Source organism: Poecilia mexicana, unplaced genomic scaffold (genome assembly GCF_051168715.1).
Source record: "Poecilia mexicana isolate PSO_F unplaced genomic scaffold, ASM5116871v1 scaffold_2, whole genome shotgun sequence".
NCBI classification, from domain to species: Eukaryota; Metazoa; Chordata; class Actinopteri; order Cyprinodontiformes; family Poeciliidae; genus Poecilia; species Poecilia mexicana.
Genome location: NW_028263371.1, coordinates 31,093,114 through 31,117,170, shown reverse-complemented (window position 1 = coordinate 31,117,170; position 24,057 = coordinate 31,093,114). Strand labels below are relative to the sequence as shown.

At 40.3% G+C, this 24,057-nt stretch overlaps 1 protein-coding gene and 1 long non-coding RNA gene across 3 annotated transcripts; both read right to left on the bottom strand.

The window, feature by feature from the left end:
- Positions 1 to 321: 321 nt before the first annotated feature.
- dpp4 (dipeptidyl-peptidase 4) lies at positions 322 to 23,684 on the bottom strand. The gene is made up of 26 exons (XM_014973144.2): positions 23,466 to 23,684; positions 23,293 to 23,380; positions 12,352 to 12,447; positions 11,628 to 11,722; positions 11,462 to 11,536; positions 11,326 to 11,378; positions 11,108 to 11,180; positions 10,086 to 10,206; positions 9,541 to 9,695; positions 9,365 to 9,462; positions 9,141 to 9,270; positions 6,679 to 6,714; positions 6,322 to 6,420; positions 6,151 to 6,221; positions 5,138 to 5,191; positions 4,939 to 5,051; positions 4,791 to 4,838; positions 4,611 to 4,709; positions 3,705 to 3,774; positions 3,427 to 3,621; positions 3,244 to 3,298; positions 2,957 to 3,056; positions 2,809 to 2,867; positions 2,662 to 2,734; positions 1,690 to 1,763; positions 322 to 1,598 (listed from the first exon to the last, which is right to left on the bottom strand). Exons 1-26 carry the CDS (start codon positions 23,466 to 23,468, stop codon positions 1,506 to 1,508), a joined length of 2,226 nt encoding a protein of 741 aa, XP_014828630.2. The 5' UTR covers positions 23,469 to 23,684; the 3' UTR covers positions 322 to 1,505.
- On the bottom strand, positions 15,334 to 19,323 carry LOC148160764 (uncharacterized). 2 transcript variants are annotated; one of them, XR_015765789.1, is made up of 5 exons: positions 18,618 to 19,323; positions 18,416 to 18,459; positions 17,536 to 17,629; positions 16,815 to 16,970; positions 15,334 to 16,033 (listed from the first exon to the last, which is right to left on the bottom strand). It is a non-coding gene; the product is annotated as an uncharacterized LOC148160764 (long non-coding RNA). The 2 variants fall into 2 exon arrangements; XR_015765790.1 differs by lacking the exon at positions 18,416 to 18,459 and having other exon boundaries at positions 18,618 to 19,322.
- Positions 23,685 to 24,057: the final 373 nt, after the last annotated feature.

The window sequence follows — 24,057 nt, the reverse complement described above, 5'->3', positions numbered from 1 at the left end:
GCCTGCTTGTACTTAGGTGTTAAGATCAAACAACTGCTGCTCATCCTGTCAAATAGACAGTCAGGGGAGACGCTCTAATGCGCTACTGTGTCATCACGATGAGGAGCAGTACGTGTGAGTGTGTATTTGGACAGTGAGTCAGTATTTGAGGCTTCTCGCCAATCAGATGCAGAGAATTGGAAATATTGATCAGTTTTTGCCTCAGCGGCAGTTTGGGTTTTACAACCAGAGAGCTCAGTAATGTTCAAGAAACGTCTCCGCTGCTATTCCTTTTCTTTTAGTTAGGTTGAAATACAAGCTGAAATAAACTATTCATTGCAGTATGATGTGGTATGAGTTTAATATTTCTAAAGTTATGACGAAATCCAAAACAATTTCTACTTTTCGTCTGAAAACCAGAACATTTTAAGGTACAAAAGCCAAAAAGATGCTACTTGTTATGAATCAAAACAAAACTGAAAATGTGACTCTGAGTAATTTAGCTGCTTTTTTGGTTCAGTTACAGCAGATGCAAAACTTCGACATTATACCATTAAGTATAAAAGACAAAACACAAAACCAAACATGCCAAATATATATTACAAAACATCAATAATTTTACAAAAAAATTATTTATTTCTTTATTTTTCATGGAATCATATAAACAGCAATCTGTAAACTTATTCCAGAAACATTTTGATTCAGTTTTCATCATGTGTATGGAGATAATTCACGGTAAAACAACTTAAAATAATTAATATACAAATTTAACAGACTGCAACACTTTATTTCCAAGTAAAACACTTACATGGATATTTTCAGATATCTTTTGGTGTTTCTCATGTCATTGTGCATCCGCTACAAGCAAACGGCAATTTAAAACCAGCTGCTTCTAGCAAAGTTATGACGCTCACAGTATGGTAACCTTATGCAAAAATATCACAATATCATAGTATTCAGACATAATTTATAGCAAATATATATAACATGGTCTAACTGAAAGAAAGAAATGGTGGAAATTTTGAATGTAAACTGTTTTGTCATTCTGCTTATGTTACAGAATAAGCCTAACAAGATGATGTTAGCTCCAGCATCTAGCCTAATCAGCTGCTACCCACTTGTAGCTTGAAAACTGCAGTTTTAGCCATCCTGCAGTCTTAAGAGGCCGGAACCCTCCAAGTTTCTTTTTTTAGCCTGTCCACGGTCCGACAGGGTGGCACTGACCCCGCATGCGCTTATATGAGTTTTACAAGTTTTGTTTGTGTGGTTTCAGAAACGTATGTTCTGACGGAATATTTTGTTTGTCATTACTGTTCTGATGAGAAAGGGTTTTCCTACTATATGAGTATTTTCAGTGCGCATCTTTATTTATATTCTCTACTTTCAGGACATTAGCTTTCTATTTGGTAAATACATTTTGGGAAATGACTTTGTGGTTCAGCTCCTAAAGGAGGAGATATGATAATTAAACAGTTTTTATTACAATAATATCTTATTTACATGAGAAAATGAAAACATACATAATCTTATTCAAAGCAGTTTTTCAGGAATTTCGCCATGTGAATGTAGACATGCATGTTGGCGAAGCCATCTAGTCCATGATCCTTGTCCGTGTACCACTGAAAGGAAAACATAAAAAAACAGAACTTAAAGAACATATTTGGCAGCTTTGTTCGTTAAATAATCATTTGGATTTTAAGGATTACTCACCATGGCGTCAAAGTCCACCTTCTCATTTACCAAGGCTTCTGAGATCTCAGCAGCCTGCTGGAAATGGACATTATCTAGAAAAAATACCAAACACTAAATTAAATTAAGAGGTATTAAGAGGTACCGTACTTCACAGTTGATCAAATGATGGTATGAATTATAGGCCTGGATTAGAGACATGTTCTATAGTCTGAAGAAACCTGAACCAGTTTGCATGCTAATTTACTAGCTGCTAGCATACAACTTGCAGAAACGCAGGTAGTTTTTAAACTTTTTATAGACAGTTTACAGTAATAATGTCGCTGTACTCTAAAGCATTTTTAAATAATATATTTTATTTCATTTCTGCAAAACAAAACTAAAAAACAATATTGAATGCTAGTCTGAAAGAGTGTTAACACAAATATGAAATTAGCAACATTAGCTCAAATTAGCAACATTAGTTCACATAATCACTTATTGCAATACCATAGCAAAGCATGGCATTTGTATGGATCTGTCTTTCATTGTATCCACAGTTCAGACTGGCTGGTGACAGGAACATTTTACGGTTTGTTTCCAACATGCCTGCATTCTTATTTTGGTACATTCCTATTATTGGGTCATTTCCAACTTCCCAACCGTGTCATTTTTTTATTAGTTGACAATGTTGTTGTTGGGAATCAAGAAAAACTTTCAAATGAGAAAATCTTTCTAATAAGAAGGTTAAGACAGGGATGTCTTAAGAGTGTTATGCTCTTGTAGCCTAGAATCCATCTGAAATGATTTGGAAGACTCTTCCTGCATAAAAATTAGGCTGGCACATTCAAAATATTGTATATTTGTTTTTACAATAGAATCGTTTTTGCATATTTTTACAACAAAGGGTTGAAAATGTACATTTTCGTGGTACCAGACTACTCTTATCTTCACACATGGGTGTCCAAATGTAGTTGCAAAACGTTTGGGGTTAGAACAACCATAGGAACTCACCGTCGGCTGTCCCGTGAACCAGAAGGTACTGCACTGAATGGAAATTCTTGGCTCTGGCCGTTACTGTGGAGTTCTAAACACAGCCAGATTTATGGTTAGGCGATGAGATAACAGATGTGATGACTGATAACGGATGGCGAAGCTTACGTCGTATCCGTCACGGTTCTCCGAGGGCTGCATCATGTAGCGTTCTGTGTAGATGGTGTCTGGAACAAACAGATCAATGCAGATCTTGTAATGTTCCCGTTATTACAGCGGCCTGAAGTACGACGACTATCAACACCAATAAAAATACCATAATATTCCCATTTGGACACCGGCGCCACTGCCATCCCGCATTTGAAAACGCCGCTGTTAGAGCCCAAGACCATTGAAGATACATATCCACCATAGGACTGTGGAAGATAAGACATCTCATTACATCAGCTCATCCGCACTATAAAACACACTGACGTCAAAGTGGAACATTAACTTATTTTTAGAGCCACGACTTGGCCTTTGTACTATAAAATATTACACATCAACAGGTTCAGTCCTATTCTTACAGAGCCCATATTTGCTTTCTAAGTCTTGGCTACTTACCCATCCCCATATAGCAACCCTATCTTTGTCAATGAACCCCATTTTGATGAACTCCCTTTAGAGAAAGGACGATAAAAGGCAATTAGTTTGTGGAATTCATGGCAAAATTTATGCACTATGACAAAATGTATTTTTATTGAGACGTTTCAGGTGAGGTGAGATGTTTGCATGAGATTCTCATACTTAGTTGCCGTTATCTGGTCTTCCACCTCGAAGGTTCCTAGGCGTTTGTAGATTTCAAACATCAGCTGGTCGCCCTGGTAACAGCTTCCTCTTCCGTCAAAGCTGGCAACAATGACTTTCTCAGTGCTGGCCAGGTAGGTGGACCAGCCTACTCTGTACCTGAAGTCTACTTTCTGGCTGCAAGGACCTGCATACCTTGAAGGGTGTGCAGATTTGTTGTTATTTTTTTTTAGTGAGTAAAAAAGTGGATCCTTACACATGTTACAGTGGATCCTTACACATCAATTAGCAAAGGGTACTTCTTGGACTCATCAAAGCCTGGGGGTAAATACATCTGATACCAAAGATCTGTGAATGAAAAGAAATTTATTTTTTTCATTGGAATTTCATTGGAATAGAAATTGACAGTTTGAGGTCACAATTATTTTTTCTGAAAACCAATGTAAAAAAGAATCACTGTGGATCAATTCACAATTGTAAACAAAATTTCTTACTGCTTCAAACAACTCACACAGTCCTAGGGGTACAGAAGAGGATTAGAACCACTGGAGAAAAAAATGAAATAACTTTTTTCCTCAGTGAATTTCTGCTAAAATCTCAGAAATTGTTTTCAAAAATGCCCAACTTTTGAAACTCAGAAATTTCCAGTTTTTTTCTAGAAAGTTTCTGATATTAATCTCAAAATTTTGAGTTTCTTTTTTCCCCCAGAAATGTACTACAAATTTTTTTTTCTATCTACAATGGCCCTAATATGCCGTCATTGGATTCTGACTTCAATCTCAGAATTCTGGCTGTTTTTTTTTTTGTTTTTTTTAATCCAAATTCGTTCTCAGAATTCTGAGATTAAATTCAGAATTATTTTTTTCCAATGGTTCTAACCCTCTTCCAATAGAGGCAATTTTCAGAGACCAAATAAATGCTAAGTTGACAACATTTATATAGCAAATTTATGACTTCTTTGTGCAGTCCTACTCACCGCTCAAAGCACTTTTACACTAGATCCACTCACAAACATACACACATCCCTACACTGATGCATGGATCAGTAGTCCATGCACAGAAGAACACCACTGTATTGCAGGGGGAAGCTGGAATTGAACCCAGATCTTTCATGTTGCAAGACTTGACAGCTACAAAAGGAAGTATGTAATAAATGTCTACCAGTCGCAGATTCATTTACTTACTATATCTGCCTATCTTAAGGGTCCCTTGGCGCATAGTGGGCATCTGGATGTCAGCTATGGCATCGCTAAATACCTTGTTGTCCTCCAAAACCCTGATCTCTGGAAATAAGAACAAGTAAATACATGTTTTTACTTGTTCTTCATGTCATTTAAAGATAATTTATGTACACTGTAGCTTACTTTTAAAAGTGCTAGTTTCTACAAGAAAGTGCTGTGGAATCCTGGGACCTTAAAGCAAAAAATAAATAAATAAATAAAATCCAGTGTCATTGTTATAAAAATACACAGAGTGGCAACTTTTTCAAAAGTCAGATGGGGTATAACTAACCGTGGCAGCTGAAGCGGTAGTAAGAGGCATTGTGGCTGAAGTAGATGGTGTTATATTCACACTCTTTCTGAAGAGTGCAGGTCAGACACTTATAGCTAATGTTTCTCGTCCAGCTGGCATCCAAATACAACATGTAAATGTTAATACGTTTTCCTTATGGAAATGATACTTCCTACAAGAGATAAATCCAAATTCTTACTGGTAAACGTTCCTCCCTCCTGGCTTGCGGTTCTGTTCATTGCTCAAATAATATCTGAGGAGAAAATGGAATCCAGAAAGAATTGATCACTGTGTGTTTTTCTGAATGTGGAATTAGTTTTTAAGAGGAATCAATACTGCTGGAGTAAAGTAGCTGAAAACAATGAGATTTCATTTGGTTTCAAATGGTATTAAATTTTGAATTTTTTTTTTATAGTCTAGCTGTTGGGACTTCGCCTGGCTTAGTCTCTTCACACAGGACTGAGACAGTCTTATAATGTGATTACATCAGCTAGAACTTTGAAGGTCCTGTTGTGTCTTGGTAGGAACAACTCGCCAAACAAAGCAAGTTGGTTTCCTTTTTACTCTTTAAGGTTTTCTAAATTTGGGGGGAAAAAAAGAAAAAGAGGGAAGCTTAGGTAAACTTCAAGACAAACAGTTGGGGTCCTGATTATAGATGTTTTCTAAGGATTTCTCAATATGTATATGCATGGCATTTCCCGTGGGCATTGCTACTGCTAGCATTCATAGCTACCAGTAGCGAATGCTAGCATAAAGGAAAAAAACCTGGTCAAGAAATAGCAATGGGTGGCTAGCTGTTTATTGCTAGATTTACCTTTAGGAAGAACAATCCTGTATTTGCAGTATGAACATTTGGTCAAATTCCACAAACATGTCACTTAAAGCCCAAGAGATGTTTGTTAACAGCAAAATTAAAGGACGTCCCTTAATTTGGAGAGAAACAGACTATTGTTGTAGGTACCCCAAAAACCTTTGACAGAAGGTCCTATATAAATAATTTAAAAAAAGTCATCTGGGCAGCTTTTAGCTACAAGAGCTAGCTAGATGTGTGCAACTGGTGATGGTGGAAATCTGGCTAGATTCAACATACATGCAGTCCAACAATCTAGACCTCTTTCCAAGAGGAAAGTTATTTAAAAGTCACATTCAGAGGGACTATAGTTAAAGAAACATTAACAGCTGCGTCCAATTTAAAACGGTGAGGAAACTTACACGTTGTCTTCACCGACTTTCAGAATTTCAATGTCTTCCCATTCCCCATACGTGATGGGTGATGCCTTTCCCTGGATGACGAGCCAGAGCAGAATGAGTGTTCATACAAGACATTGTGCAAGATTTTTTTTTTTTTTTACTTCTAAGTTTTTTTTTAATCATTCTACTCACCCCAACCACATGATGAATGTGCTTGTACATTGCCTGATCACTCATGATCAGGTAGTAACTGTTCCCGTCTGGAGCAAAAACTGGCTCTGGTGGAGAAAACTAGAAGAAAATATTTAAAAAAATGTAGTTTGACATAAAGCCAGCCCCTGATTTTAAGTCTTAATTGAAAACATTTAAGCATAAATCATGTACATTAATATGTAGCTCAGCCCAACACCCAGCTTGCACAATAACAGAGAGGTTGCATATGTTTTAAATGACCTACAGTGCCTGACGCCGCAGGTCATGATGGGCTTATCATGAAATTTGTAGATTAGAGGAAAAAAATGTACATTTTACCAAAGGGAGTTAACTTACCCGTCCAATCCAGCCCGGACTTGTCAGATTCAGATGCTGTAATAAGATAACAGTGGGTTTATGGCTGTCATAAGTCACAATTCATTAAAATGCACAAACTTTTATCTCAGCAGTTCAAAGCAGAGAGATGCCTCAAAAAAGAAAAGAATTTAGGAAAAATGTTTCCAGATGATGAACTCTTTGTTGGAAGCACGGCTTTACTAAAAAGCAAACAACTTTTAGACAGGTATTAAACATACTTTTTTATTTAGCCCAAATTTCTGTTTTTTCAAAATAGTTTCTTTTATTGATCTTATGTAGTTCTCTAAATTTAATTGCCGTTACAAGCTGTTAGCAGAAATCATCATGATTAGCATCAATCTTTGTCTAAATTCAGTTCAATTCAAAATTACTTTATTGATCCCAAGGGGAAAATGAATGTTGTTGTAACTCATTTAATTAAAGAGTTACTGTAAATGGTGATGCGGGGTTTCCGGGCGATAATAGAAGGCAATAAAAGGTAGTAAATGAAATGAACTCAAATTAAGGCCAGTAAAAGGTGGTAAAAAAATAACAAACACAATTTCTTTTGGTAGACAATTTTTCATCACCCCTTCAATATATTTTTGGGTTTTCCATTGATGCTGACTTTTTAAGTTTAACTATAAAATCTGTATAAAAATAACTACTGGGAGGACCTGAGCTGATGTTGACAGACTGGATTGGTTCCAGTGTCTGACCTGCTGTGCCCATGCGCGGTGTGGGAACCGCCTATTGCATACCTGTCAAGTCTCCCGTTGTGGACGGGAATCTACCGTGTTTTACCCCTCTCTCCTGGGGTGCTCCCGTATTAGTACTTCCCCATAAGCTTCCCATCAACCCCCACAAAGAACACAAAGAACAGAACATTCAGTCCGTTAGAGTTTTATATTCTCAGGCTTGATGTTTATTTTGGGATAATAAAGTCATCTTCTGAACACAGCGGTGGTTGATTAGCCAACTTAAACACCTGCTCCAGTGATGATCTGTCAGAGATGGGTTTCTGGGTCGCCTTTTTTTTTTTTTTTTTTACTGAAAAACACCAAATTCCGCTGCGTATATTAAATTTTTTTCATTAAAACCTTTGACTGACCTGTGAAACCTTGGATATTTATCCCACAGTAAGTGGGATAAAGTTTTGTCTTACATGGGCCATCATGTTGTATGGGTCAGTGCTGTGAATTCACTAGTGTTGTACCGATCACCAATTACCAATCTTTAAAAAGCCGAGTCCCATCTTAGCTGATACCAGTTTTTTTTTGTATGAAATGTTAAATATACCCAGAAAGTCACTGAGTTGGCAACAGTTGGGCGACTAACTGTTAACTGCAAGCATGCAGACATGACCTGGTTGGTCTATCAGTCCAGCCTCTTTCACTGGAGAGCAGCTGTTGATTTTTAGACCTTTCTTGAGGTATATAAGATCAACTTCATATGTAAATATTGGCTGATCAAACTTACCAAAATTAAGGAAATCGGCGCCGATAAAATGGCTGGCTGATAAATCGGTGCACCCCTAGAATTCACTGCTCTCGCTAAAAAAGACTGCTGCTCGATTTTGTGTTGGTAGTAAAAATATTGTAGAGGTAGTAAAATAGATAGTAAAAGGTTGTAAATTAAACTCTAGGATTTCCTGTATAAACCCTGGGATGGGTGTGGTGAAGGAAAGAGCTCCTGTAGCAGTCCATGTTACAGCAAATTTGGCGTAGCCTCCGACTGAAGATGCCCTGTTTTTTTTTCTTTTTCTATGACCGTATTATGAAGAGTATGGTCAGCCATATGATAGTTAAGGTTTACCAAAACACTTGTGGGAGTCATGAGTGCACTTTGCTTGTCATCTCCATGGTTAAACACGGCAGGTTCACTAATACGGTTTTGTGCTCTACTGCGTCTAGAAACAGTCCAAGAACTAAAAAAAAGTAGTTTTCTGGCAATAAGTAAACTTTTTTTGGTGTCTAGAAAATGAGATGTTTCAAAAACCTCCCGATGGTTAAGTTACGTAGCAACCTAAGCGGAGCTGGTCAGCTGGTAGCTACATTTCTTCTGCTTCTCTTATCAAAGATACTGCAGATTTGTTTGCAGCCATTTTGACTTGTATTTGGTGTGAGAGTAAGCAAGGAGCTGGAGGGAGTGGCCAGCAGCAGCTTATTTCCATAAAAGTGACAGAATCCTCAAACATCTCTTTCTGAAAGGAGGTCAAAATAGGCAGAACATAGCAGTTGAAATCTCATGATCAGAGAATGGTTTTGTGCAAAAAAATTCAATTAACTTGTTTTGTGTGTCCCATAGACCTAAATCCTAACTTACTCAAGGAAGCATAATAGATCCCCTTTAAAACCTTATAACATTTCAGTTCCACACTAACTTGAATGAAGTTTGGGAAGATGTGAAAAGTTTATAAGATGTGAATACTTTTCCACATGTACACATGATTTAGGACTGACCTCAACAGGATTCCAGCTAGTTCCATTAAAGTCATAAATCTGAAGGATGAGTTGGTTCTGTTGTCTCTTTAGCCACTGAACAGCTATCCGCGTGTCAGTCACCCAGGTAACGGTGGCCAAGTAGTGTTCACTGTGGATGGAGAGGAAAACAGTTAATCAAATTCTCCGTTTCTGTCAAATTCCTCTGGGGGGGATGATCTCATACATTACATATCATGTATTACATTGATTTGTATGAGTCTGGAACAACAACTTCTGTGACTATCGTGGTGTTGTCAGTATCCACAACAAACAGCTTCACAACCGGGTTGGGAGTACCTGGCTGCAACAAAGCACAACATGAAAGACGAACCAGGAAGTCCATAATACAAGAGAGGCCGTGACAAGAACAAAGGCCCACCTTAGGATAGGGAATTGAAATAGTGCTGGGGTACTGGTCCTCGCCATACCAAGAGTACTCAATATTGTGCACCAGGGTGTCATTGAATTCAGCATATGCCAAATACTTCCCACCAGGTGACCACCAGAAGCCCTGGTTGGACGAGAACATCTCCTCTGGAAGTAGAAAATATAGAGAGATGTTGAAACAAAAACCCACATGTAAACAACACTAATTAAACTTTTTGTTCTGGTTGACTTCATGTAGTGTTTGAAGTTGCCACACAGTGATTCAGACGTGACATTAAAATCATATTTGCAGTGGGGTATGCCATATATTCTTAGAAGAGGGATTGAATTGTAGCAGGAATACTCCATCTGGGAGAAATCAGCCTCATAACAAAATGCCAGAAGTAAATTCCTGACTGCATTCTTGAGATTTTTTTTTTTAAGAATATCAGAAAGTCGGCAATGGTAGCTGTTTTAACAGCAGTGCTGGAAAATCTGACGGTGCAGTCATAAGTGGGGAGGTTCCTCATGGAAAAAATGAATGTGATTCTTTGTTACCCTCATACACCCAATCTGGAATCCCGTTTAATATCTTGTTTGGCTCTCCGTTGGTAGTGATTGGCTCTGGTGGTGACTCGGGGCTGGTCTTCAGAAACACATTGTTGTCCCAAACATAAGCCTGGAAATCAAACGGGAAGGGGACGCAAATGAGAAAATACACAGATTTCTCCTGAAATGTGGCTAATTATTCTAGTATGATAGTAAATGGTAACTCACTTCAATACAGAAAATGTTAAGACTTAAAAAAGACAAATCGTTATCAGGTTCTAAAAATATTTAGATATAATTCCTATTTATTAAACAAACAAAAAAAGGCCAAAATGGTGAAAAAACCCCCCAAACATCTAAAGGCGATCCGATCTATCTTCTATATATAGCCAAATGTGACCAAAGTAGACATATGCACAGTGGTGGGGGGTTGATGATCTGGGCTTGTCTTGTAGTAACAGAATTGTCACTAAATAAACCACAGACTGCTCTCCATACTAAGCGAAATGAATCATAATCCCAAACAGAACCACATCCACCACAGTTAAGAACCAGGATGTTGCAATGGTCAAGTGAAAATCCAGACTTTAACATGACAAAGTTATGCAAAAAAAAAATCCTGCAAACTGTAAAGTATAGGCTTAAATTCCTCAAAAAACAAAACAAAAAAAACAGCTATTAAAGGTAGAGCAATGCGCACACACCCCACAGTGCTTCGCTCATATTAATCACACATCCCAGATGTTTTGCACTTGAATCGCCGTGTGGTTACCACACGTGACAAAACGGAGCTGGAAGATCTGAACCAAAAGCTAAAAACTGGGTCAAGTTGGAATTTTTAGGCCCAATCTAAACTCTACTGAGAGTTATTGCTGCTAAATGTTTTTAAAAGCTACTCAGTCCTACTAACTGCTTATTGTAGTCACTCATGAAGGCAAAGTTTGGTTTTCACACAAACTCTTTTCCATTTTGACTGTTTTTGCTTAGTACTGCGCTTTCTTTTCAACACGACTTGTCTCCTGCAGGCTTACCAGTTTGTTCCCTGCTGGGGCCCACGCAAAGAACTGGACTACATCTGGAATGCCAGACGAAGTGATATTTTTTCTGAAAGAGATTATTGCAAATCAGTGATTTTGTTATATAATAGAAATGCTGAAATTTGTGCAGTATGTATTGTCAGGAAATATTTTGGATTTTCTTGGAGTTGCATATGTTTACCAGAATATCGGTAGTTCAACAAGTGACTTACTCCGACTCGCGATCATACAGCGAGTAAGAAGCTGTGAACGAATGTCTCCACACCTGATTGGAGGAAAGAATCAAGGGTCAAAAGGCTCCAATGTGTCAAGTTTGACACTAAACGGATAAATAGAAACTTCATGTACCTTATTGTAGTTACTCATGAAGGCAACATATTTGCGATCAGCAGACAGCTTGAAGTCAAAAGCCTGGTGTTCATTCTGTGGTGTTCAAAGAAAGATGCATTAACTTGGAAACAGCGCTGCGTTTAAGATTGACTTTCTTTGTTTTAATTGCACTAGGATGACTTACAATCTTGTCTTTTGTCAGAAATACTTCAGAAACGTTTGTTTTCAAGTTGATGAGGGTGACAGAGTCATCGGTTTCTTTATGCAGGTACTCGTAGTCTGTTGTGGAAGACAGAAATCAGAGTACATTCAGTGTGAAACGCAGGACAGTCGAGGAGAAACTCCCTGATAGTGAGTCACAAAAAGAGAAGAAAACAACTTGGAAGCATGAGTAATGTAATGATCTAATGGTGCATGTCGCATTTTTCACCGAGCAAGAAAGACAACGCTACACTTCTTAAACTTTTTCACTATTTTCACCAATGAAAAGTGTGAGGAGTTTGTAGTTCTGGAACATTGTAGAGAATGAATATAATTTGATATAAATCATTCATATGTTGAATGTCTGAGTTGTTCTTCTATTGGAAACTGAACCTCCATCTGTGTTGATATATCACATAAAATACTATATCCTAAGCTCTATAGTTGAAATGTGACAAAATATGAAAAAGTACCAAATATACGAAAACTCAACATTTCAAAGAGCTGCAACAGTTACTGTGACTTCATAGAGTGTATTATAGGTGCAGTCTGGTGAAACAGTAACTAAGAAGCATAACCAATAAAAAGATTACATAATAAAAGTCTTCAATGATGCAAATATGGCTTTACACACTGGTACACACCCAGGTGTTATCAGTATCATAATATTCCAACCACTTTTAATAAAAGCTTTTTTTATCCTCCACCTGAAATCCATCTCATGTTGTAGGACGCTGGTTTCAGAGAGGAGTTGAAGACGTCCAGTATGCTGTACGTTTTCACGTCCTCAGCGTCTCCATCGTCTGAAACACAGTTGTTATCAAATTAGCTTTCATTAGGGATTTGTAACTCAGTCCCTGTCCCTTATTTAGTTCAGGAAAATACATTTTAGCTCAAAAATCCCACCCAAATTTTATCTTAAAGACTTTGAAAGTTAGACTTGATTAGCCTACACTTTTCCAACCACATTTAGACATTTCTAACACACACAAGCCTCAGCTTATACACATTGAAAGTAATTTTCTATATTTGACTTATTCCAATACCTCTGTAATGAATAATATCTACAGTGATGGTGAGCCACACAGGATAAGATCCACACCTCACCACAACTTTGTTTCACTTTATCTTACTTTGTAGTCACTACTTTAACACATCTACCAACATTGGGTTAACTTAAAGTCATTTGAGTTTCATCATTAGTTATAATTCTACTCTGTTTCATAATAGTCAATATCCCAATATGAAAATCGAAACATCTGTAAATCAGAATGGTAAGAAATTGTTTTCAGATATAATATATAATTGTGAACTGAAAGAATTTTTTCTATATCTGAAAAACACTGACTTACCTCAAACACTGGACAACCATGGACATCGTTTACTTTCTATTTCTTGTTAGTCCAGAAAAACATGTAAATTCTCAAAATTTAGCCAAAGTACAGGCTCAAATCGTTGAGACTTCCCAGCCAGCATACCCATGTGGGCCCCATATGGGAAAAAAGAGGGCTGCCAATATGGGCCCCAAATGGGTTTGTCCGCGGGTTCCATGGTGGCCCCACATGGGTTTGCCCAGGTAGATTTAAATGGGTGCTGACTGGGTTTTCAGTGGGACCCAGATGGGTAACTTACATGAGCCCCATCTGGGCCCCACTTGGGAGCTTTCATGAATTTTTACTGGGCCCCAACTGGGTCTAAACTGGGCTAGAATATGGGTACCAAGTGGGTTTGTCCGCGGGTTCCATGGTGGCCCCACATGGGTTTGCCCAGGTAATTTAATTGGGTGCTGACTGGGTTTTGAGTGGGGCCCAGATGGGTAACTTACATGAGGCCCATCTGGGCCCCACTTGGGAGCTTTCATGAATTTTTACCTGGGCCCCAACTGGGTCTAAACTGGGCTAGAATATGGGCACCAAGTGGGTTTGTCCACGGGTTCCATGGTGGCCCCATATGGGTTTGCCCAGGTAGATTTAAATGGGTGCTGACTGGGTTTTCAGTGGGGCCCACATGGGTAACTTACATGAGGCCCATCTGGGCCCCACTTGGGAGCTTTCATGAATTTTTACCTGGGCCCCAACTGGGTCTAAACTGGGCTAGAATATGGGTACCAAGTGGGTTTGTCCGCGTGTTCCATGGTGGCCCCACACGGTTTGCCCAGGTAATTTAATTGGTTGCTGACTGGGTTTTGAGTGGGGCCCAGATGGGTAACTTACATGAGGCCCATCTGGGCCCCACTTGGGAGCTTTCATGAATTTTTACCTGGGCCCCAACTGGGTCTAAACTGGGCTAGAATATGGGCACCAAGTGGGTTTGTCCACGGGTTCCATGGTGGCCCCATATGGGTTTGCCCAGGTAGATTTAAATGGGTGCTGACTGGGTTTTCAGTGGGGCCCAGATGGGTACCTTACATAAGGCCCATCTTGGCCCCACTTGGCAGCTTTCATTTTTACCTGGGCCCCAACTGGGTCTAAACTGGGCTAGAATATGGGTACCAAGTGGGTTTGTCCACGGGTTCCATGGTGGCCCCATATGGGTTTGCCCAGGTAGATTTAAATGGGTGCTGACTGGGTTTTCAGTGGGGCCCAGATGGGTACCTTACATGAGGCCCATCTTGGCCCCACTTGGCAGCTTTCATTTTTACCTGGGCCCCAACTGGGGCTAAACTGGGCTAGAATATGGGTACCAAGTGGGTTTGTCCACGGGTTCCATGGTGGCCCCATATGGGTTTGCCCAGGTAGATTTAAATGGGTGCTGACTGGGTTTTCAGTGGGGCCCAGATGGGTACCTTACATGAGGCCCATCTTGGCCCCACTTGGCAGCTTTCATTTTTACCTGGGCCCCAACTGGGGCTAAACTGGGCTAGAATATGGGTACCAAGTGGGTTTGTCCACGGGTTCCATGGTGGCCCCATATGGGTTTGCCCAGGTAGATTTAAATGGGTGCTGACTGGGTTTTCAGTGGGGCCCAGATGGGTACCTTACATGAGGCCCATCTTGGCCCCACTTGGCAGCTTTCATTTTTACCTGGGCCCCAACTGGGGCTAAACTGGGCTAGAATATGGGTACCAAGTGGGTTTGTCCACGGGTTCCATGGTGGCCCCATATGGGTTTGCCCAGGTAGATTTAAATGGGTGCTGACTGGGTTTTCAGTGGGGCCCAGATGGGTACCTTACATGAGGCCCATCTTGGCCCCACTTGGCAGCTTTCATTTTTACCTGGGCCCCAACTGGGGCTAAACTGGGCTAGAATATGGGTACCAAGTGGGTTTGTCCACGGGTTCCATGGTGGCCCCATATGGGTTTACCCAGGTAGATTTAAATGGGTGCTGACTGGGTTTTCAGTGGGGCCCAGATGGGTACCTTACATGAGGCCCATCTTGGCCCCACTTGGGAGCTTTCATTTTTTACCTGGGCCCCAACTGGGGCTAAACTGGGCTAGAATATGGGTACCAAGTGGGTTTGTCCACGGGTTCCATGGTGGCCCCATATGGTTTTGCCCAGGTAGATTTAAATGGGTGCTGACTGGGTTTTCAGTGGGGCCCAGATGCCTCATTCCTGTAGGAACAATGGGGTCTGTCTCACCTAACCTGAAAGTGAATTACATTAATAGATATACAATCTTAATCAACAAACCAAAGTATTAAAATGCTTTAGCACAAAACCTGCATTAAAAAAAGAGATGAAAAATGTCTTTTGGTCAAGGTTTTTATTTGGTAATTTTAAATATTGTCAGTTTTTTTTAACTCGTCAATTATAAGAGCTTTATTAACACAGAGCAAATGATGCCACAAGAAATGCACTGGTAAAAGAAATCTACAAAATTATTCATATTGCAGATTTGAAAATAACAGAAACTAGTTTAATATAACAAATGTATAAACATAGATCTATATGTAGATATATAATTATCTATGTAACTAGATTTCTAGCTATGTAAATATATATTTATCTCTATATATATAGATCTATATATCTAGATAGTTATATTTCTACATCTCGTTATCTAGATAACTATGCATCTAGTTATGTAAATATGTATAGATACATACATGTATATAGATCTATATCTAGATATGCAACTATATAGATCTGTACATCTATATATAAATACATATAAATATATATCAACACACACACACACCTACATAGCTCTTTCACACTACATTTTTGTCAAATATTTTTAATAACCTATATGCCACACTTGAAAGCTCTCATACATCATTGTAACTGTCCATCTTGGAACCTGCCCACCTGAGTCTGAGCTGGCTGCCTCCCTAGTCGCTCTAACTTTTCTATTTCCACCTCTGTCCGGGGCTCCAGTAACCCACTTCGAGTGCCTTTTCCGTATCTTTGTGTGATTCCGTGGATGGATCCATTTCTTTTAAGTGCACCTAAAAAACAAGCAAAGGTAGAAATTGCATTAGTGTTTTACTTTTAGTACAATGTAACATTAATGAAATGTGCATCTCTTCCCCTTCAAGGGGCAGAAATGCTTGCAGGGATCTGCCAAAATCAAAGCACTCTCGAGTCATTATTATTATGTAGATAGAGGTGTGCAGATCGATCAGCAATCATAAGCGGTTAATTTCCGTGAAAATGTGTTTGATTGGTGATCGCTGATCACGGCCTCTTGTTGCAGATCACCTGTATCTCATTCGCAGCCTGCATGTGCAGCTGATCTACTCTTTCCGTCACACTGCGCACTTTTTAATTTTGCCAGATAACATGTTATCATTTATACCTAAAGTGAAAAAATAACAGCCAATCCAGACGATCGGCAGCGATGGGCCCCATGGGTGATCGGTATCAGAATTGGAAGCAAAAAACCTGATCGGAGCATCCCTAGTACACACACTATATTCTTATTGTAAATTTAAAATATATTAATGTATATAAATCAACTACTGACATAAAGGTTCTATCATGGTCTTGTATATTTTGTTAATACTGTTTGAAATGCAAACAATATTACCTTCAAATTTTGTCAGCAATCAAATCTTTAAGTTCTTGAGAGCACAGTGAAAGAATACTATGTGAATTAAACCAAAAATTGAAGTCTCAGTTTTTAATCTAAAAAAAAAAAAAAGATTACTAAAAATGAACAAAAGGCATAAGACAACCAAAATTAACAAATGTTCAAGAAAAAAAGTGAATATAAAAACTGATCTTTACCATACAAAACATCAGAGACGCAGGTCCCGGAACTTGTTTCCTATGTCGGCCAAACAGGTTGAACTGGAGGGCCAATTCAGGGGACATGAGGAATCGCACAGCTTGTTGTACTGCATCATCTAAGGACCCTCCTCCAATTTCTGCAACCATGACAACCTTAAGTATAATGACAATTACAGGACAACATTTTAAAATCAGGACGCATGATACATTTAGTTTTTATTAATTGATTTGTTATTGTTTCACACATATATAGCTTATAAGCTTACTTTTATACATGGACAAAATGCCAATTGTTAATGTCTGTATCAATTTAAGTCAATAAATTTTGAAGGATTAGAAGGAAAAAGTAAAGCAAGGAGAACCAAATGGGTAAAAGAACTGAGAGCAGCTCAAATGACAACCAGGGAGACAGAAGATCTAGAGCAGTGGTTCTTAACCTTTTTTGAGGTACCGAACCCCCCAGTTTCATATGCGCATTCACCGAACCCCGCTTCCCCCCTCCTTGCCCCATCCCTGTGCTCCTCCGCAGCACTGATTGGCTAAGCAATGTAACGTGATCCTCTGCAGCAAATGATGGCAAAGCGGCGCATCACGACTTTACACAAGTTTTTTTCCCTCCGCGGCAGAGGCTCCGCCGAACCCCTGGGGTTCGATCGAACCCAGGTTAAGAACCACTGATCTAGAGTTGTGTGTTACAGAAGTCCCTGTTCCACGTTACCTTCTACGTCGCTTTTCTGGAATATCATTATCTGTTTGAAGATCTGATGTCACTTCTGCCCTTGCAAGCCTTCTTCACGCTTCTCCATAGTAGTCTGTAGAAAATAAATTTTTAAAAAGTATTAAAACATTGGTAAATCTAAAGCTCCCATTTGCATTGACCAAACAAATGGCTAGTTGAGACCTAAACACCCACTTGTCATGTTTTTTGCAGTCAAACGATGACAGAATAAAACGCTTTAAAATGTCACTTACACAATAAAACAAACATGATTTTAAAATATTTACTACTATGCCTTCATTCTATTTACAAAAAAGCTTTTATGCCAAATATACTGAAACCACATGGGCCCCATTTCGTGTTGCCCATTTCTGTCCCATTCTCAGTTAGCCCACAATAATGCTGAATACAGTCTACATTTAGCCCAAATGGGCTGACAATATGGGTCCCATTTTAGGTTAAACATATGGGCCTCGTGTAGTTAGCCCAGACAAAACCCATGCCCATTCATCATTACCTATCTAGTCCACAACTACACGATTCAATGCAGTTTCATGAAAAAAAAAAATAATAATAATTAAAAATGCACAATTAATGGATCCCAGCTATGCATGCTGGCTTAATTGGCTGCGAGAAAGATTGTTAAAAACCCATGTACACAGAATGAAAGCGAAGTAGTTACTCTTTATAAATAATGTAAGTGGTTTTATCGTGTCAAGGTACTTTAAAAGCAACCTCCGCTAGCAACGTAGATTCATAGTGAACCGATTTTATTCTGCCGCGTTGGCGCTCAAATTTACCGGTGAATGGCGCCGCAGCGTATTTGAAAATGATCTGGCCCAGAACAGTTTGAAATCGCTCTGCATCCAAATATTCTTACCTCAATAATGGCAGATGACTTATTGTGTGTGTTAAAAAAATCACCTAAAAGAAAAACAAACAAAAAAAAGAAGAAACAACTAATAAGGTCTTTCGGGGTACTCCGGTCATCCGAACCATTACGAGCAACAAATGTTTTAACTAACGATTTAAAATCTCTCCCTAAAATTTGACACAGACAAAACAGACAGAAGTGTACTTACAGATTCTTTAGTAGAAGGCCAGCGAACCTGCAGACTCCACGCCAACGGACTGATGGGACTACGTTTGATTTTGAAACCGCATATCCATCCGCCGTTAACAATTGTACGTTCTCCAAGAAACACGAGATTAATTTTGAGAGTAATACATCGGTTTAACAAATGTAAAACCGATGTAGCACTCACAAATTTTCTCAATAAAAATAAATAAATATAGTCGTCCTTATTCAAATGTGTTTTGGAACTACTTTCTTTAGTGGATGTGTAAAGTGTCTACTTCAATTCACCAACCTTTATTGGCAACGGTGCCAGAGAAAAAATGAACAAAAAGGTTAAAAAGATTATTGAAAAAAGATTAAAAGATATAAAAATAATCATAAATAGAAATGTTTAGTTTTTTTATTTTATTTATGCTGACAACTTGGAAAATGTTTACAGATGAAAAAACAGATGCTAAAAATTTTACTCTTGTCTTTCTCACTTGAGTTTTGTTTGAATTCATTTTCTAAACATTTTGTAATATTTTTCACGATGATCTGATCTGAACTATTTCTCCAAATAAGAATTAAGTCCTTCTTTGAAAAAGCTGCAATGAACACTTGGATGTCTGAACATCCAATTGATAATAAAATAAAATTAAATTACATTTAAAAAAAGAAGCAAGGACAAAAGTCCACTCTGAACCACTCTGAGCAGCAGAAGATTATGCATATTTAAAACAGATAATGTCACAAAAATGTTAGGACATATGGACTGTTCTAGTGTAAAATAATAAAAAGAAAAAATGCTAGGACTTCAAAGTGTAGCTTGGACAATACTGAACTGGTTTAAAAAATAAAGCATTGAAACATATTTTGGTCTTCTGGAAGCCTAGTGTAATGTCGGTGTTAGTAAATGAGCCAGACACAGAAATCATGTAGTGAGCATGGTTCAAATACAATACCTCTTTATGACCTCCAAGATGAGGTAACCATCCAAGGAGAGCTTTTAATTTTGTAGAAAGCTTATACAATTGCTTCAACAATTTACCTTTTATCAGCTCCAATACAGGCCAACTGAGTAACAATTTCCTTAGCTAAAGGCCATCAATCTGACATCTCATAATTTTTTTCAAAGTTTTTATAATCTTGCTCTTGCAGCTTTTGCTTTTGACATATAGTGAAAAGTTTAAAAGTGACAGGGTAACCACATTGTCTAATCAGATTTAAAAAAAAAAAATTCCCATTACCCCACATGAAAAAGGATTAAGGTCTACATTTTCCTACCCAGGTCTAACCCATGTATGGTCAGCCCATGCTTGTGTCATGTGGGTTCAATGTGGTCAGCCCACATGGGTTTCCCATGTTGGGCCCATGATACTGGAACTACATGGGCCCCACATAGTGTTGCCCACTTCTGCCCCATCCCTAGTTAGCCCACATAAAAAAGCAATGGGGCCTACATACGCATGCCCAGGTCCAACCCATGTACGGTCAGCCCATACTTATCTCATGTGGGTTCAATGTGGTCAGCCCACATGGGCTTCCCATGTTGGGCCCATGATACTGAAACTACATGGGCCCCACATAGTGTTGCCCATTTTTGCCCCATCCCCAGTTAGCCCACATAAAAATGGAATGGGGCCTACATATGTATGCCCAGGCCCAACCCATGTACAGTCAGCCCGTGCTTATGTCATGTGGGTTCAATGCAGTCAGCCCATGTGGGTCCCACATAGTGTTGCCCATTTCTGCCCAATCCCCAGTTAGCCCACATAAAAAAAGGATTAGGGTCTACATTTTCCTGCCCAGGTCCAACCCATGTACGGTCAGCCCATGCTTATCTGGGTTCTATGCGGTCAACCAACATAGGCTTCCCATGTTGGGCCCATGATACGGAAACTACATGGGCCCCACATAGTGTTGCCCACTTCTGCCCCATTCCCAGATAGCCCACATAAAAAAGGAATGGGGCCTACATACGCATGCCCAGGTCCAACCCATGTACGGTCAGCCCATACTTATCACATGTGGGTTCAATGTGGTCAGCCCACATGGGTTTCCCATGTTGGGCCCATGATACTGGAACTACATGGGCCCCACATAGTGTTGCCCACTTCTGCCCCATCCCCAGTTAGCCCACATAAAAAAGCAATGGGGCCTACATACGCATGCCCAGGTCCAACCCATGTACGGTCAGCTCATACTTATCTCATGTGGGTTCAATGTGGTCAGCCCACATGGGCTTCCCATGTTGGGCCCATGATACTGGAACTACATGGGCCCCACATATTGTTGCCCACTTCTGCCCCATCCCCAGTTAGCCCACATAAAAAAGGAATGGGGCCTACATACGCATGCCCAGGTCCAACCCATGTACGGTCAGCCCATACTTATCTCATGTGGGTTCAATGTGGTCAGCCCACATGGGCTTCCCATGTTGGGCCCGTGATACTGAAACTACATGGGCCCCACATATTGTTGCCCACTTCTGCCCCATCCCCACTTAGCCCACATGAAAAAGGAATGGGGCCTACATACGCATGCCCAGGTCCAACCCATGTACGGTCAGCCCATACTTATCTCATGTGGGTTCAATATGGTCAGCCCACATGGGTTTCCCATGTTGGGCCCATGATACTGGAACTACATGGGCCCCACATAGTGTTGCCCACTTCTGCCCCATCCCCAGTTAGCCCACATAAGAAAGCAATGGGGCCTACATACGCATGCCCAGGTCCAACCCATGTACGGTCAGCCCATACTTATCACATGTGGGTTCAATGTGGTCAGCCCACACGGGTTTCCCATGTTGGGCCCATGATACTGGAACTACATGGGCCCCACATAGTGTTGCCCACTTCTGCCCCATCCCCAGTTAGCCCACATAAAAAAGCAATGGGGCCTACATACGCATGCCCAGGTCCAACCCATGTACGGTCAGCTCATACTTATCTCATGTGGGTTCAATGTGGTCAGCCCACATGGGCTTCCCATGTTGGGCCCATGATACTGGAACTACATGGGCCCCACATATTGTTGCCCACTTCTGCCCCATCCCCAGTTAGCCCACATAAAAAAGGAATGGGGCCTACATACGCATGCCCAGGTCCAACCCATGTACGGTCAGCCCATACTTATCTCATGTGGGTTCAATGTGGTCAGCCCACATGGGCTTCCCATGTTGGGCCCGTGATACTGAAACTACATGGGCCCCACATATTGTTGCCCACTTCTGCCCCATCCCCACTTAGCCCACATGAAAAAGGAATGGGGCCTACATACGCATGCCCAGGTCCAACCCATGTACGGTCAGCCCATACTTATCTCATGTGGGTTCAATGTGGTCAGCCCACATGGGTTTCCCATGTTGGGCCCATGATACTGGAACTACATGGGCCCCACATAGTGTTGCCCACTTCTGCCCCATCCCCAGTTAGCCCACATAAAAAAGGTATGGGGCCTACATACGCATGCCCAGGTCCAACCCATGTACGGTCAGCCCATACTTATCTCATGTGGGTTCAATATGGTCAGCCCACATGGGTTTCCCATGTTGGGCCCGTGATACTGGAACTACATGGGCCCCACATAGTGTTGCCCACTTCTGCCCCATCCCCAGTTAGCCCACATAAAAAAGGTATGGGGCCTACATACGCATGCCCAGGTCCAACCCATGTACGGTCAGCCCATACTTATCTCATGTGGGTTCAATGTGGTCAGCCCACATGGGTTTCCCATGTTGGGCCCGTGATACTGGAACTACATGGGCCCCACATAGTGTTGCCCACTTCTGCCCCATCCCCAGTTAGCCCACATAAAAAAGGTATGGGGCCTACATACGCATGCCCAGGTCCAACCCATGTACGGTCAGCCCATACTTATCTCATGTGGGTTCAATGTGGTCAGCCCACATGGGCTTCCCATGTTGGGCCCATGATACTGAAACTACATGGGCCCCACATAGTGTTGCCCACTTCTGCCCCATTCACAGTTAGCCCACATTAATGCTGAATGGGGCCCATATGTTTAGCCCTAATGGGCCAGCCCAAGTGGGTCCCATTTTAGGTTACCATATCGGTCCCATACAGTTAGCCCAGATAAAACCCATGCCCACTCATAACCCATGTAGCCCACATCAAACCCAAGTGGGGCCCACCTATGCATGCTGGCTGGGTTATACCACGTTTGATGAAAGCTTTTCAACCACATGAAAACTCATAAACGTCTCTATCTTGGTGTCTTTTAATTTACTAATTCAACTAAGCTGTCACATAGTTTACATGTAAGACAATATTATATTTCTTATGTCCATCACACAGATTAATGCCGAGAGGATTGGGCTGTGTTCCTCCTGTTACTACACGGCCGTGTTTTATTAGCGTCAGTGTTTTCGGATGGGCCTCGTATTTTTAAAATACATATCCTAATCCAAACTGACCAACATTTTAGATTTGTGTTATGGATGTTCTTGTTTAGTTGTTTTGCAGGGGAAATGGTGGAGGAAAAACTGTAAGGGTTGACTTATAAACTTCTGAAATCGCACAGAATACTCGCATTTGTTTTTGACTGAGTCCGTAAATATCTGAACCGAATATTTTCCCTTTGAAGTTGTGACATTTAACTTATCATGCGTAATGACGCGCACGGTTCTGTCAGCGGCGCGTGCCATAGCAGGACGTTTAATAGCAAACACTCACCCTTCAAGAGTATAACCGTGGGCACCACTATCAAAACAGCGACCACCGCAACTCCTAAGACTCCGAGCAGCACTTTGGCGATGGTACCCTGGCCAGGAATGAAAGACGAGAAGCCCGCTTTTAAAAGAGTCAAAACAAACAAACAGTATTTGTGAGTGTGAACAAATACTGACCATTGCTTCTGTGATTACTACCCGTCCAAATCACAACCGCATCGATATCCACAAGGCTACAAACACGGAGAACTGCAAAGTAACGCGAAAGTCATGCTTTGGAGTTAAACATTATCTCAGCCGAAGTTTCAAAGGTGGGACAGTAAATCTGCGGTGTAAAGTTCCTCAGCATTTGAGGAAGTGGCTTTCCCAAACTGTCCACCGTTACAACAGACTCATATGTGAAAACAGCGTGCTGACCAGGCGTCAGCCTCTTCCAGAATAACTGATTATTTTATGCTGAATGTGCATTGTCGAAACACTGTTCAGCTTTTCTACACATTCAGAGATTCAAGTCTTAATACGTCAAAACGTCGGCTTCGATGCTGAAATAAACAAAAAATATTAAAAAGTTTATTTACTGCGGTAATTTAATACATAAGGCGAAACTCAGATTTATTAAAAACATAGTGATAAATACAAGTGTTGTTTTGATTATTTTTGGTGATTGGAACTTAGAGCTAATGAAACTAAAATTTCAATTTCCTAAAAAAAAAAATACCAAAAAAGATTTAAGACCATTAAAATCATTTGTATACATAAGTGGATTCAG